Source organism: Salmo salar, chromosome ssa22 (assembly GCF_905237065.1).
Source record: "Salmo salar chromosome ssa22, Ssal_v3.1, whole genome shotgun sequence".
Lineage (NCBI taxonomy): Eukaryota > Metazoa > Chordata > Actinopteri > Salmoniformes > Salmonidae > Salmo > Salmo salar.
Window position 1 is genome coordinate 60,091,773 of NC_059463.1, and position 16,453 is coordinate 60,108,225.

The 16,453-nt window shown below is 42.4% G+C and overlaps 1 protein-coding gene across 3 annotated transcripts in view; it reads right to left on the minus strand.

Annotated features, from left to right (window-relative positions):
• Positions 1–470: 470 nt before the first annotated feature.
• atrip (ATR interacting protein) overlaps positions 471–16,453 on the minus strand; it is a 57,522-nt gene continuing 41,539 nt past the window's right edge. For 2 of the 3 annotated variants that reach the window (XM_045705640.1, XM_045705642.1), the window contains exons 12-14: positions 9,124–9,210; positions 6,647–6,926; positions 471–897 (exon numbers count right to left, since the gene is read on the minus strand). In XM_045705640.1, the coding sequence (XP_045561596.1) occupies positions 830–897; positions 6,647–6,926; positions 9,124–9,210 (435 nt within the window). In that variant the 3' untranslated portion in view covers positions 471–829. Of the gene's footprint in view, positions 1,063–6,646; positions 6,927–9,123; positions 9,211–16,453 lie in introns of all 3 variants that reach the window. The other variant, XM_045705641.1, reaches the window with a different exon arrangement.

The window sequence follows — 16,453 nt, forward strand, 5'->3', positions numbered from 1 at the left end:
TTGAGAGCCCCACAGTGGATGTGTCATAATACCCATAAAACCTAGCTGTCAAAACAGGGTAATGGTTCCATAGGGGATTTTAGAAACACTTTAAATAAGGTCCGTGTTTCGTGTAGGTTTGACTCGATCTATTCAGTTGTTTTATGACTCATGCCGTGACAGGATTTTACCAGCCTTTACCAGCAGTCTGTTCATGTGACTTCAGGTTGTGAGCACCTTGTCAGCCATGTCTGCTTTAACGTGCTGCTTGTTTGAATGAGTGAGTGACATGCTGTAGTTTTAAATGTTATCAGGAATAAAAAAATGCCACTTTGCTACAATGACAAATAAATATGTAAAAAAAAAAATCAAACTCTTGTATCATTATTTAGCCTGGTCCCAGATCTGGTGGTGCTCTGGTTTTCTCCAGTATTCTCATTGACATAAAGAACCTTACACGGCATAACAATGACACCGAGTACAAATGACAATTGTCGTTTGCAACACTGATGTTATTTAATAGATTCAAAGAGGTCAGTACAGTAATCACAGAATATTTTCACACTCCAATATCAAGAACAGTCAGCATTCCTCAGGAAAAAAAAAAACCCCAACTCTCTGCGTCCCAATTAGGACCCTTTTCTGGGCACTACTGTAGCCTTTACAGGGCTCTGGTCAAAAGTAGTGCACTAATATAGGGAAACTGGTCCCAGTTGGGACGCTGTGCAGGGCTGGGGTCAGTTATCTTCCCCCTGCCTAACCTTAACCATTATGCAGAAACTGACCCAAGATCAGCATCTAAGGGTAACTGAATGCTACTCCGGTGCATAACCAGAGAAGGAACAACTGGTCAGGAGCCTGTGTCCATATCTTCAGTATCCTCAGACTCAGGACGACAAATCTCATCCAAAGCCAATTCTAACAAAACAGAATACACGAGTTAGACAGGAAACTGGACACATATAAAAGGATCATTGCAAGGAAAGAGGAGATGTTCAATGTGTAACTGTCCGGGTACACGTGCAGAATCCACCCTCTACGACAGGGGTGGGGCAAACTTTTTGGACCAAGTTGAAGTGTGGCCTGGAGTGTTTAAAAAAAAAAATAATAATAATAATAATTTACTGAATAAAAATATAAAAACGCAACATGCATAAACGGAAATCAGTCAATTTAAATAAATTCATTAGGCCCTAATCTATGGATTTCACATGATTGGGAATACAGATACCATTAAAAAAAAAAAGGTAGGGGCGTGGATCTGATGTGACCACCATTTGCCTCATCTCATACGCACAGTTGATCAGGCTGTGGAATGGTGTCCCAGTCCTCTTCAATGGCTGTGCGAAGTTGATGGATGTTGGCGGGAACTGGAACACGCTGTCGTACACGTCAACCCAGAGCATCCCAAACATGCTCAATGGATGACGTGTCTGGTGAGTACGCAGGCCATGGAAGAACTGGGACATTTTCAGCTTCCAGGAATTGTGTACAGATCCTTGTGACATGGGGCCGTTCATTATCATGCTGAAACATGAGGTGATGAATGGCACGACAATGGGGCCTCAGGATCGCCACCGTATCTCTGCACATTAAAATTGCCATCGATAAAAAGCAATTGTGTTCATTGTCCGTAGCTTATGCCTTCCCATAACCATGGGGCACTCTGTTCACAACAGCAAAACGCTCGCCCACACAACGCCATACATGTGTTTGTGCGGCCGGGTTGGACACACTGCCAAATTCTCGACAACGTTGGATGCGGCTTATGGTAGAGAAATTAACATTTAATTATTTGGCAACAGCTCTTGTAGACATCTCTGTAGTCAGCATGCCAATTGCACTGCTCCCTCAAACCTTGAGACATCTGTGACATTGTGTTGTGTGACAAAACTGCAATTTCTAGAGTGGCCTTTTATTGTCCCCCCAGCACAAGGTGCACCTGTGTCAAATCAAATTTTATTGGTCACACACATATTTAGCAGATGTTATTACGGTGTAGCCAAAGACTTGTGTTCCTAGCTATAACAGTGCAGTAGTATCTAACAATTCACAACAATGCAGACAAATCTAAAAGTAAAACGTAATTAACAAATAGAAAAATATTAGGATGAGCAATGTCGGAGTGGCATTGACTGAAATACTGTAAATACATATGAAATGAGTAAAGCAGTATGGAAACATTATTAAAGTGAGTAGTGATTCCATGTCTATGTAGGGTTGAGTAACCGGGAGGTAGCCGGCTAGTGATGGCTGTCTGAAGGCCTTGAGATACAAGCTGTTTTTCCAGTCTCTCGGTCCCAGCTTTGATGCACCTGTACTGACCTCGCCTTCTGGATCATAGCGGGGTGAACAGGCAGTGGCTCGGGTGGTTGATGTCCTTGATTTTTTTGGCCTTCCTGTGACATCGGGTGGTGTAGGTGTCCTGGAGGGCAGGTAGTTTGCCCCCGGTGATGCGTTGGTCAGACCGCACCACCATCTGGAGAGCCCTGCGGTTGCGGGCGGTGCAGTTGCCGTACCAGGCGGTGATACAGCCCAACAGGATGCTCTCGATTGTGCATCTATAAAAGTTTGTGAGGGTCTTAGGGGCCAAGCCGAAATCCTTCAGCCTCCTGAGGTTGAAGAGGTGCTGTTGCTGGACCGTTTCAGTTTGTCAATGATGTGTACGCCGAGGAACTTAAAACTCTCCACCCTCTCCACTACTGTCTCGTCGATGTGGATGTGGATGGGGCGGTGCTCCCTCTGCTGTTTCCTGAAGTCCACTATCAGCTCCTTTGTTTTGTTGACGTTGAGTGAGAGGTTATTTTCCTGACACCACACTCCGAGGGCCCTCACCACCTCCCTATAGGCCGTCTCGTCATTGTTGGTAATCAAGACTGCTACTGTTGTGTCGTCTGCAAACTTGATGATTGAGTTGGAGGCGTGCATGGCCACTCAGTCGTGGGTGAACAGGGAGTACAGGAGGGGGCTGAGAACGCACCCCTGTGGGGCCCCAGTGTTGAGGATCAGCAGAGTGGAGATGTAGTTACCTACCCTCACCACTTGGGGGCAGCCCGTCAGGAAGTCCAGGACCCAGTTGCACAGGGTGGGGTCGAGACCCAGGGCCTCCAGCTTAATGATGAGCTTGGAGGGTACTATGGTGTTGAAGGCTGAGCTGTAGTCAATGAACAGCATTCTTACATAGGTATTCCTCTTGTCCAGATGGGATAGGGCAGTGTGCAGTGTGATGGCGAATGCATCGTCAGTGGATCTATCGTGGCGGTATGGAAATTGAAGTGGGTGTCAGGGTGTCAGGTAAGGTAGAGGTGATATGATTCTTAACTAGTCTCTCAAAGCACTTCATGATGACAGGAGTGAGTGCTACGGGGCGATAGTCATTTAGTTCAATTACCTTCGCTTTCTTGGGTACAGGAACAATGGTGTGACATCTTGAAGCATGTGGAGACAGCAGACTGGGATAGGGAGAGATTGAATATGTCCGTAAACACTCCAGCCAGCTGATCTGCACATGCTCTGAGGACGCGGCTAGGGATGCCGTCTGGGCCGGCAGAAATGCAAGGGTTAACGCGCTTAAATGTCTTACTCACATCAGCCACGGAGAACGAGAGCCCACACAGCCTGGTAGCAGGTCGTGTTGGTGGCACTGTGTTATCCTCAAAGCGGGCGAAGAAAGGGTTCAGCGGGAGCAAGATGTTGGTCTCCGCGACATGACTGGATTTCCATTTGTAGTCTGTGATTGTCTGTAGACCCTGCCACATACGTCTCATGTCTGAGCCGTTGAATTGCGACTCCACTTTGTCTCTGTACTGACGTTTTGCCTGTTTGATTGCCTTACGGAGGGAATAACTACACTGTTTGTATTCGAGCATATTCCCAGTCAACTTGCCATGGTTAAATACGGTGGTTTGCACGGATGCTGCCATCTATCCACGGTTTTTCTTGTTTGGGTAGGTTTTAATAGTCACAGTGGGAACAACATCCCCTATACACTTCCTGATGAATTCAGTCACAGTGTCCGTGTCAATGTCATCCCGGTCCGCGTGATCAAAACAATCTTGAAGCATGGATTCCGATTGGTCAGACCAGCGTTGAATAAACCTTAGCACAGGTACTTCCTGTTTGAGTTTTCTTTATTTGCATTGTGTGCCTCCCAACCCCTCTTTTTTACGTTGCTGCTACTCTCTGTTCATCATATATGCATAGTCACTTTAACCATACATTCATGTACATACTACCTCAATTGGGCCGACCAACCAGTGCTCCCACACATTGGCTAACCGGGCTATCTGCATTGTGTCCCGCCACCCGCCAACCCCTCTTTTACGCTACTGCTACTCTCTGTTCATCATATATGCATAGTCACTTTAACCATATCTACATGTACATACTACCTCAATCAGCCTGACTAACCGGTGTCTGTATGTAGCCTCGCTACTTTTATAGCCTCACTACTTTTATAGCCTGTCTTTTTACTGTTGTTTTATTTCTTTACTTATCTATTGTTCACCTAATACCTTTTTTTGCACTATTGGTTAGAGCCTGTAAGTAAGCATTTCACTGTAAGGTCTACACCTGTTGTATTCGGTGCACGTGACAAATAAACTTTGATGTGATTTGCCTATAGGAAGGGAGGAGCAAAATGTAGTCGTGATCTGATTTGCCGAAGGGAGGGCGGAGGCGGGCCAGAAGAGGGAGTAGCAGCGGTCGAGAGTTTTTTCCTACAGTCAATGTGTTGGTAGAACTTCGGTAGAGTTTTCCTCAAATTTGCTTTGTTAAAATCTCCAGCTACAATAAATGCGGCCTCAGGACATGTGGTTTCCAGTTTGCACAAAGTCCAGTGTAGTATACGTCGACGGCCTTGAAAAGAACTTCACTGGACTCCATGTAAACTGGAAACCATAGGCTGCATTTATTGTAGCTGGGGATTTTAACAAAGCTAATTTGAGCTACCTAAGGCTACCTAAATTCTACCAGCACATTGATTGTTGTACTCGCTTGAGCAAAACACTGGACCACTGCTACTCTAACTTCCGCGAAGGGAGGGCAGGCCCTCCCCTGCCCTCCCTTCGGCAAATCTGACCATCACTCCACCTTGTTGCTCCCCTCCTATAGGCAGAAACTAAAACAGGAAGCGCCTGTGCTTAGGTCTATCCAATGGGTGGTAGCCTCAGACATTAACATCGACGTATACGCTGACTCGGTGAGTGAGTTATTAGGAAGTGCATTGGAGATGTTGTACCCACTGTGACTATTAAAACCTTCACTAACCAGAAACCGTGGATTGACAGCAGCATTTGCGCAAAACTGAAAGCGCAAACCAGTGTGGCATCAGGAAAATAACCTCTCACTCAATGTCAACAAAACAAAGGAGATGATTGTGGACTTCAGGAAACAGCAGAGGGAGCACCGCCCCTATCCACATCGACGGGACAGTAGTGGAGAAGGTGGAAAGCTTCAAGTTCCTCGGCGTACACATCACTGACAAACTGAAATGGTCCACCCACACAGACAGCGTGGTGAAGAAGGCGCAACAGCACCTCTTCAACCTCAGGAGGCTTAAGAAATTTGGCTTGTCACCTAAAACTTTTACAGATGCACAATCGAGAGCATCCTGTCAGGCTGTATCACCGCCTGGTACCACCCACAACCGCAGGGCTCTCCAGAGGGTAGTGAGGTCTGCACAAAGCATCACCGGGGACAAACTACCTGCCCTCCAGGACACCTACACACCCGATGTCACAGGAAGGCCAAAAAGATCATCAAGGACAACAACCACCCGAGCCAATGCCTGTTCACCCCGCTACCATCCAGAAGGTGAGGTCAGTACAGGTGCATCAAAGCTGGGACCGAGAGACTGAAAAACAGCTTCTATCTCAAGGCCATCAGACTGTTAAACAGCCATCAGTAACATTGAGTGGCTGCTGCCAACATACAGACTCAAATCACTGGCCACTTAATAAATGGATTTAATAAATGTATCACTAGTCACTTTAAATAATGCCACTTTAATAATGTTTACATACCCTACATTACTCATCTCATATGTATATACTGTATTTTATACTCTACTGCATCTTGCCTATGCCGCTCAGTCATCGCTCATCCATATATTTATATGTATATATTCTCATTCACCCCTTTAGATTTGTGTGTATTTGTGTGTATTAGGTAGTCGTTGTGAATTTGTTAGATTACTTGTTAGATATTACAGCACTGTCGGAACTAGAAGCACAAGCATTTCGCTACACTCACATTAACATCTGCTAAACATGTGTATGTGACCAATAACATTTGATTTGATGTAAGAAATAACACACAGAAAACCTAAATACTGCAAAGTTGCTTTAGGAGCTAGAACCCGAGCTGCAATGTCTGTTGGCGCCATCTTGATATGCCACACCTGTCAGGTGGATGGATTATCTTGGCAAAGGAGAAATGCTCACTAACAGGGATGTAAACACATTTGTGCACAGAATTTTTTTGTGCGTATGGAAAATCCCTGGGATCTTTTTTTTTTTTTATTCAGCTCATGGAACACGGGACCAACACTTTCCATTTTGCGTTTATATTTTTCTTCAGTGTATATTTTATTTTACATAACCTCAACAACAACAAAAAAGATTTGGCCCACGGGACATCGTTTGCCCACCCCAGCTCTACTACCTACCTTCACTCTCTGAGAGGTGGGGGATCCTCCTGAAGGTGTCTCTAATGGCAGGAATCATCTGGTCATACATGTGGAGGACAGGGAGGCAGTGCTCTGAGAAGCTACTGTTGTTGAGGAAGAGCCAGTGGAGTAGCATCAGAGCCTCCCTTAGCAGATCAACCCCAGGAGAGGAGCACCACGCTGGGTTTAGGATCGCTGAATCGCCCCAAAGGCTCCCCTCCACTCGGCCCCGGAGGTCCAGCCACTGCCTGTGGAGTAGCACCACCGTGGTCTTCACTACCTGCTCACAGAGAGACAGACAGACAACCTGATAAAGGAATTTATATGTTTAAAGGTAATGACTAAACTATTCCACCCTGAAACCATATAATTGTATGAAATGTGTGTGTGACTAGGCCATTGTGTTACTTTGTAGCAATGTGAACTACAGATGACCTAGTTATAACTCTGAAAACAGGAAAGACATCCTTTCCAAGAACCCTCTAATCTAGGAAGGAGAGGAATGGCTAGAAACTGTCAGGCTGGTAGAAAAGTGATAAGCTAGGAATGTGAACTGTGGAAAAAGATACAGCCCCTACCTGAAAGGGAGGTGGAGTTTCTACTGCTGTGTGTATGTTATAAAATGACTGTGTTCTCATTTTTTACTTCAGAGTACTCTCTGAATATCTATTGCAGACTGGGGGCTTTGTCTAATTCTTCATTAACCAGGGTCTTACAAACCTCTGGGAATTGGTCAAAGCATAAGTGATTGTTGAGTTCAACAATTGGGATAAGAATTCTCGTCACACAACCACGGTCAGACGATGTTAATAAATAAAATCAGGGTTCCTACTCTGACATTTCAAAAAATGTCCATGTCAACAGATAAGAATTTCCATGACAGACGCCAAAGACACGTTGGTTGTCCAACTCTCCAAAGCTCTGACTATAGAATTACAATGAATAGAATGGCGTCCCCATTCAGGTCATTATGGTGAGAGGTTCCAATGGCGTCCCCATTCAGGTCATTATGGTGAGAGGTTCCAATGGCGTCCCCATTCAGGTCATTATAGTGAGAGGTTCCAATGGCGTCCCCATTCAGGTCATTACAGTGAGAGGTTCCAATGGCGTCCCCATTCAGGTCATTACAGTGAGAGGTTCCAATGGCGTCCCCATTCAGGTCATTATGGTGAGAGGTTCCAATGGCGTCCCCATTCAGGTCATTATAGTGAGAGGTTCCAATGGCGTCCCCATTCAGGTCATTATAGTGAGAGGTTCCAATGGCGTCCCCATTCAGGTCATTATGGTGAGAGGTTCCAATGGCGTCCCCATTCAGGTCATCATGGTGAGAGGTTCCAATGGCGTCCCCATTCAGGTCATTATAGTGAGAGGTTCCAATGGCGTCCCCATTCAGGTCATTATGGTGAGAGGTTCCAATGGCGTCCCCATTCAGGTCATTATGGTGAGAGGTTCCAATGGCGTCCCCATTCAGGTCATTATAGTGAGAGGTTCCAATGGCGTCCCCATTCAGGTCATTACAGTGAGGTTCCAATGGCGTCCCCATTCAGGTCATTACAGTGAGGTTCCAATGGCGTCCCCATTCAGGTCATTATGGTGAGAGGTTCCAATGGCGTCCCCATTCAGGTCATTATGGTGAGAGGTTCCAATGGTGTCCCCATTCAGGTCATTATAGTGAGAGGTTCCAATGGCGTCCCCATTCAGGTCATTATGGTGAGAGGTTCCAATGGCGTCCCCATTCAGGTCATTACGGTGAGAGGTTCCAATGGCGTCCCCATTCAGGTCATTATGGTGAGAGGTTCCAATGGCGTCCCCATTCAGGTCATTACAGTGAGAGGTTCCAATGGCGTCCCCATTCAGGTCATTACAGTGAGGTTCCAATGGCGTCCCCATTCAGGTCATTACGGTGAGAGGTTCCAATGGCGTCCCCATTCAGGTCATTATGGTGAGAGGTTCCAATGGCGTCCCCATTCAGGTCATTATGGTGAGAGGTTCCAATGGTGTCCCCATTCAGGTCATTACAGTGAGAGGTTCCAATGGCGTCCCCATTCAGGTCATCATAGTGAGAGGTTCCAATGGTGTCCCCATTCAGGTCATTATAGTGAGAGGTTCCAATGGCGTCCCCATTCAGGTCATTATAGTGAGAGGTTCCAATGGCGTCCCCATTCAGGTCATTATGGTGAGAGGTTCCAATGGCGTCCCCATTCAGGTCATTACAGTGAGGTTCCAATGGCGTCCCCATTCAGGTCATTACGGTGAGAGGTTCCAATGGCGTCCCCATTCAGGTCATTATAGTGAGAGGTTCCAATGGCGTCCCCATTCAGGTCATTATGGTGAGAGGTTCCAATGGCGTCCCCATTCAGGTCATTATGGTGAGAGGTTCCAATGGCGTCCCCATTCAGGTCATTATGGTGAGAGGTTCCAATACCCAAGCTATTCATTATATTTCTATACCGCTGACAAACAGCTCTGCTTCTTACCTCACTGTGGCACTGACAGGACGACTCAGCAAACACACTCCACGTGGAAGCTTTCCTATTGAACAGACTGGTCAGGAAACGCACCACCTGCCAATAGAGAACAGACACACAGCATGTATAAACAGACACACAGACAGCATGTATAAACAGACACACAGACAGCATGTATAAACAGACACACAGACAGCATGTATAAACAGACAAACAGACAGCATGTATAAACAGACACACAGACAGCATGTATAAACAGACACACAGACAGCATGTATAAACAGACAGACAGCATGTATAAACAGACAGACAGACAGACACACAGCATGTATAAACAGACATACAGCATGTATAAACAGACACAGAGCATGTATAAACAGACACACAGCATGTATAAACAGACACACAGCATGTATAAACAGACACACAGCATGTAACCAGACAGACACACAGCATGTATAAACAGACAGACACACAGCATGTATAAACAGACAGACACACAGCATGTATAAACAGACAGACACACAGCATGTATAAACAGACATACAGCATATATAAACAGACATACAGCATGTATAAACAGACACGCAGCATATATAAACAGACACGCAGCATATATAAACAGACACGCAGCATGTATAAACAGACACGCAGCATGTATAAACAGACAGACAGCATGTATAAACAGACACACACAGCATGTATAAACAGAGAGACACACAGCATGTATAAACAGAGAGACAGCATGTATAAACAGAGAGACAGCATGTATAAACAGAGAGACAGAATGTATAACCAGACAGACACACAGCATGTATAAACAGACAGACACACAGCATGTATAAACAGACAGACACACAGCATGTATAAACAGACAGACACACAGCATGTATAAACAGACATACAGCATATATAAACAGACATACAGCATATATAAACAGACACGCAGCATGTATAAACAGACACGCAGCATGTATAAACAGACACGCAGCATATATAAACAGACACGCAGCATGTATAAACAGACACGCAGCATGTATAAACAGACACGCAGCATGTATAAAAATACACACAGCATGTATAAACAGACACACAGCATGTATAAACAGACACACAGCATGTATAAAGACAGACACACAGCATGTATAAACAGACACACAGCATGTATAAACAGACACGCAGCATGTATAAACAGACACGCAGCATGTATAAACAGACACGCAGCATGTATAAACAGACACGCAGCATGTATAAACAGACACGCAGCATGTATAAACAGACACACAGCATGTATAAAAATACACACAGCATGTATAAACAGACACACAGCATGTATAAACAGACACACAGCATGTATAAACAGACACACAGCATGTATAAACAGACACACAGCATGTATAAACAGACACACAGCATGTATAAACAGACATACATAAACAGACACACAGCATGTATAAACAGACACGCAGCATGTATAAACAGACACGCAGCATATATAAACAGACACGCAGCATGTATAAACAGACACGCAGCATGTATAAACAGACACACAGCATGTATAAACAGACACACAGCATGTATAAAAATACACACAGCATGTATAAACAGACACACAGCATGTATAAACAGACACACAGCATGTATAAACACACACACAGCATGTATAAACAGACACACAGCATGTATAAACAGACACAGAGCATGTATAAACAGACACAGAGCATGTATAAACAGACACACAGCATGTATAAACAGACACACAGCATGTATAAACAGACACACAGCATGTATAAACAGACACACAGCATGTATAAACAGACACAAAGCATGTATAAACAGACACACAGCATGTATAAACAGACACACAGCATGCATAAACAGACACACAGCATGTATAAACAGACATACAGCATGTATAAACAGACATACAGCATGTATAAACAGACACACAGCATGTATAAACAGACACACAGCATGTATAAACAGAGAGACAGCATGTATAACAGACAGACAGACAGCATGTATAACCAGACAGACAGACAGCATGTACAAGCAGACAGACAGCATGTATAAACAGACACACACAGCATGTATAAACAGAGAGACACACAGCATGTATAAACAGAGAGACACACAGCATGTATAAACAGAGAGACACACAGCATGTATAAACAGAGAGACAGCATGTATAAACAGAGAGACAGAATGTATAACCAGACAGACACACAGAATGTATAACCAGACAGACACACAGCATGTATAAACACAGACACACAGCATGTATAAACAGACAGACACACAGCATGTATAAACAAACACACAGCATGTATAAACAGACATACAGCATGTATAAACAAACACACAGCATGTATAAACAGACACACAGCATGTATAAACAGACACACAGCATGTATAAACAGACAGACAGCATGTATAAACAGACACACACAGCATGTATAAACAGAGAGACACACAGCATGTATAAACAGAGAGACACACAGCATGTATAAACAGAGAGACACACAGCATGTATAAACAGAGAGACAGCATGTATAAACAGAGAGACAGAATGTATAACCAGACAGACACACAGAATGTATAACCAGACAGACACACAGCATGTATAAACAGACAGACACACAGCATGTATAAACAGACAGACACACAGCATGTATAAACAAACACACAGCATGTATAAACAGACATACAGCATGTATAAACAAACACACAGCATGTATAAACAGACACACAGCATGTATAAACAGACACACAGCATGTATAAACAGACAGACAGCATGTATAAACAGACATACAGCATGTATAAACAAACAGACAGCATGTATAAACAGACACACAGCATGTATAAACAAACACACAGCATGTATAAACAAACACACAGCATGTATAAACAAACACACAGCATGTATAAACAAACACACAGCATGTATAAACAAACACACAGCATGTATAAACAGACACACAGCATGTATAAACAGACACACAGCATGTATAAACAAACACACAGCATGTATAAACAGACACACAGCATGTATAAACAGACACACAGCATGTATAAACAGACAGACAGCATGTATAAACAGACAGACAGCATGTATAAACAGACATACAGCATGTATAAACAGACACACAGCATGTATAAACAGACAGACAGCATGTATAAACAGACATACAGCATGTATAAACAGACATACAGCATGTATAAACAAACACACAGCATGTATAAACAGACACACAGCATGTATAAACAGACACACAGCATGTATAAACAGACACACAGCATGTATAAACAGACACACAGCATGTATAAACAGACACACAGCATGTATAAACAGACAGACACACAGCATGTATAAACAGACAGACACACAGCATGTATAAACAGACAGACACACAGCATGTATAAACAGACAGACACACAGCATGTATAAACAGACACACAGCATGTATAAACAAACACACAGCATGTATAAACAGACATACAGCATGTATAAACAAACACACAGCATGTATAAACAGACACACAGCATGTATAAACAGACACACAGCATGTATAAACAGACAGACAGCATGTATAAACAGACATACAGCATGTATAAACAAACACACAGCATGTATAAACAGACACACAGCATGTATAAACAAACACACAGCATGTATAAACAAACACACAGCATGTATAAACAAACACACAGCATGTATAAACAGACACACAGCATGTATAAACAGACACACAGCATGTATAAACAGACATACAGCATGTATAAACAAACACACAGCATGTATAAACAGACAGACAGCATGTATAAACAAACACACAGCATGTATAAACAAACACACAGCATGTATAAACAGACATACAGCATGTATAAACAGACACACAGCATGTATAAACAGACACACAGCATGTATAAACAGACACACAGCATGTATAAACAGACATACAGCATGTATAAACAAACACACAGCATGTATAAACAGACATACAGCATGTATAAACAGACACACAGCATGTATAAACAGACACACAGCATGTATAAACAGACAGACAGCATGTATAAACAGACACACAGCATGTATAAACAAACACACAGCATGTATAAACAGACACACAGCATGTATAAACAGACAGACACACAGCATGTATAAACAGACAGACACACAGCATGTATAAACAGACACACAGCATGTATAAACAAACACACAGCATGTATAAACAGACATACAGCATGTATAAACAAACACACAGCATGTATAAACAGACACACAGCATGTATAAACAGACAGACAGCATGTATAAACAGACAGACAGCATGTATAAACAGACATACAGCATGTATAAACAAACACACAGCATGTATAAACAGACACACAGCATGTATAAACAGACACACAGCATGTATAAACAGACACACAGCATGTATAAACAGACATACAGCATGTATAAACAGACACACAGCATGTATAAACAGACAGACAGCATGTATAAACAAACACACAGCATGTATAAACAAACACACAGCATGTATAAACAGACACACAGCATGTATAAACAGACACACAGCATGTATAAACAGACACACAGCATGTATAAACAGACACACAGCATGTATAAACAGACACACAGCATGTATAAACAGACACACAGCATGTATAAACAGACACACAGCAGGTATAAACAGACACACAGCAGGTATAAACAGACACACAGCATGTATAAACAGACAGACAGCAGGTATAAACAGACACACAGCATGTATAAACAGACACACAGCATGTATAAACAGACACACAGCATGTATAAACAGACACACAGCATGTATAAACAGACATACAGCATACATAAACAGACATACAGCATGTATAAACAGACACACAGCATGTATAAACAGAGAGACAGCATGTATAAACAGACAGACAGACAGCATGTATAACCAGACAGACAGACAGCATGTACAAACAGACAGACAGCATGTATAAACAGACACACACAGCATGTATAAACAGAGAGACACACAGCATGTATAAACAGAGAGACACACAGCATGTATAAACAGAGAGACACACAGCATGTATAAACAGAGAGACAGCATGTATAAACAGAGAGACAGCATGTATAAACAGAGACACAGCATGTATAACCAGACAGACACACAGCAGGTATAAACAGACATACAGCATGTATAAACAGACACACAGCATGTATAAACAGACACACAGCATGTATAAACAGACACACAGCATGTATAAACAGACACACAGCATGTATAAACAGACACACAGCATGTATAAACAGACACACAGCATGTATAAACAGACACACAGCATGTATAAACAGACACACAGCATGTATAAACAGACACACAGCATGTATAAACAGACATACAGCATACATAAACAGACATACAGCATGTATAAACAGACATACAGCATACATAAACAGACATACAGCATGTATAAACAGAGAGACAGCATGTATAAACAGAGAGACAGCATGTATAAACAGACAGACAGACAGCATGTATAACCAGACAGACAGACAGCATGTACAAACAGACAGACAGCATGTATAAACAGACACACACAGCATGTATAAACAGAGAGACACACAGCATGTATAAACAGAGAGACACACAGCATGTATAAACAGAGAGACACACAGCATGTATAAACAGAGAGACAGCATGTATAAACAGAGAGACAGCATGTATAACCAGACAGACACACAGCATGTATAACCAGACAGACACACAGCATGTATAACCAGACAGACACACAGCATGTATAACCAGACAGACACACAGCATGTATAAACAGACAGACACACAGCATGTATAAACAGACATACAGCATGTATAAACAGACATACAGCATGTATAAACAGACACACAGCATATATAAACAGACACGCAGCATATATAAACAGACACGCAGCATGTATAAACAGACACGCAGCATGTATAAACAGACACGCAGCATGTATAAACAGACACGCAGCATGTATAAACAGACACACAGCATGTATAAACAGACACACAGCATGTATAAACAGACACACAGCATGTATAAACAGACATACAGCATGTATAAACAGACACACAGCATGTATAAACAGACACACAGCATGTATAAACAGACATACAGCATATATAAACAGACACACAGCATGTATAAACAGACACACAGCATGTATAAACAGACATACAGCATATATAAACAGACACACAGCATGTATAAACAGACATACAGCATATATAAACAGACACACAGCATGTATAAACAAACACACAGCATGTATAAACAAACACACAGCATGTATAAACAGACACACAGCATGTATAAACAGACAGACAGCATGTATAAACAGACAGACAGCATGTATAAACAGACATACAGCATGTATAAACAAACACACAGCATGTATAAACAGACAGACAGCATGTATAAACAGACATACAGCATGTATAAACAAACACACAGCATGTATAAACAGACATACAGCATGTATAAACAAACACACAACATGTATAAACAGACACACAGCATGTATAAACAGACACACAGCATGTATAAACAGACAGACAGCATGTATAAACAGACATACAGCATGTATAAACAGACATACAGCATGTATAAACAAACACACAGCAACGAATAAACAGACATACAGCATGTATAAACAAACACACAGCATGTATAAACAAACACACAGCATGTATAAACAAACACACAGCATGTATAAACAGACACACAGCATGTATAAACAGACATACAGCATGTATAAACAAACACACAGCATGTATAAACAAACACACAGCATGTATAAACAGACAGACAGCATGTATAAACAGACAGACAGCATGTATAAACAAACAAACACACAGCATGTATAAACAGACACACAGCATGTATAAACAGACAGACAGCATGTATAAACAGACAGACAGCATGTATAAACAGACATACAGCATGTATAAACAGACAGACAGCATGTATAAACAGACAGACAGCATGTATAAACAGACATACAGCATGTATAAACAGACATACAGCATGTATAAACAAACACACAGCATGTATAAACAGACATACAGCATGTATAAACAAACACACAGCATGTATAAACAGACACACAGCATGTATAAACAGACACACAGCATGTATAAACAGACAGACAGCATGTATAAACAGACAGACAGCATGTATAAACAGACATACAGCATGTATAAACAGACATACAGCATGTATAAACAAACACACAGCAACGAATAAACAGACATACAGCATGTATAAACAAACACACAGCATGTATAAACAAACA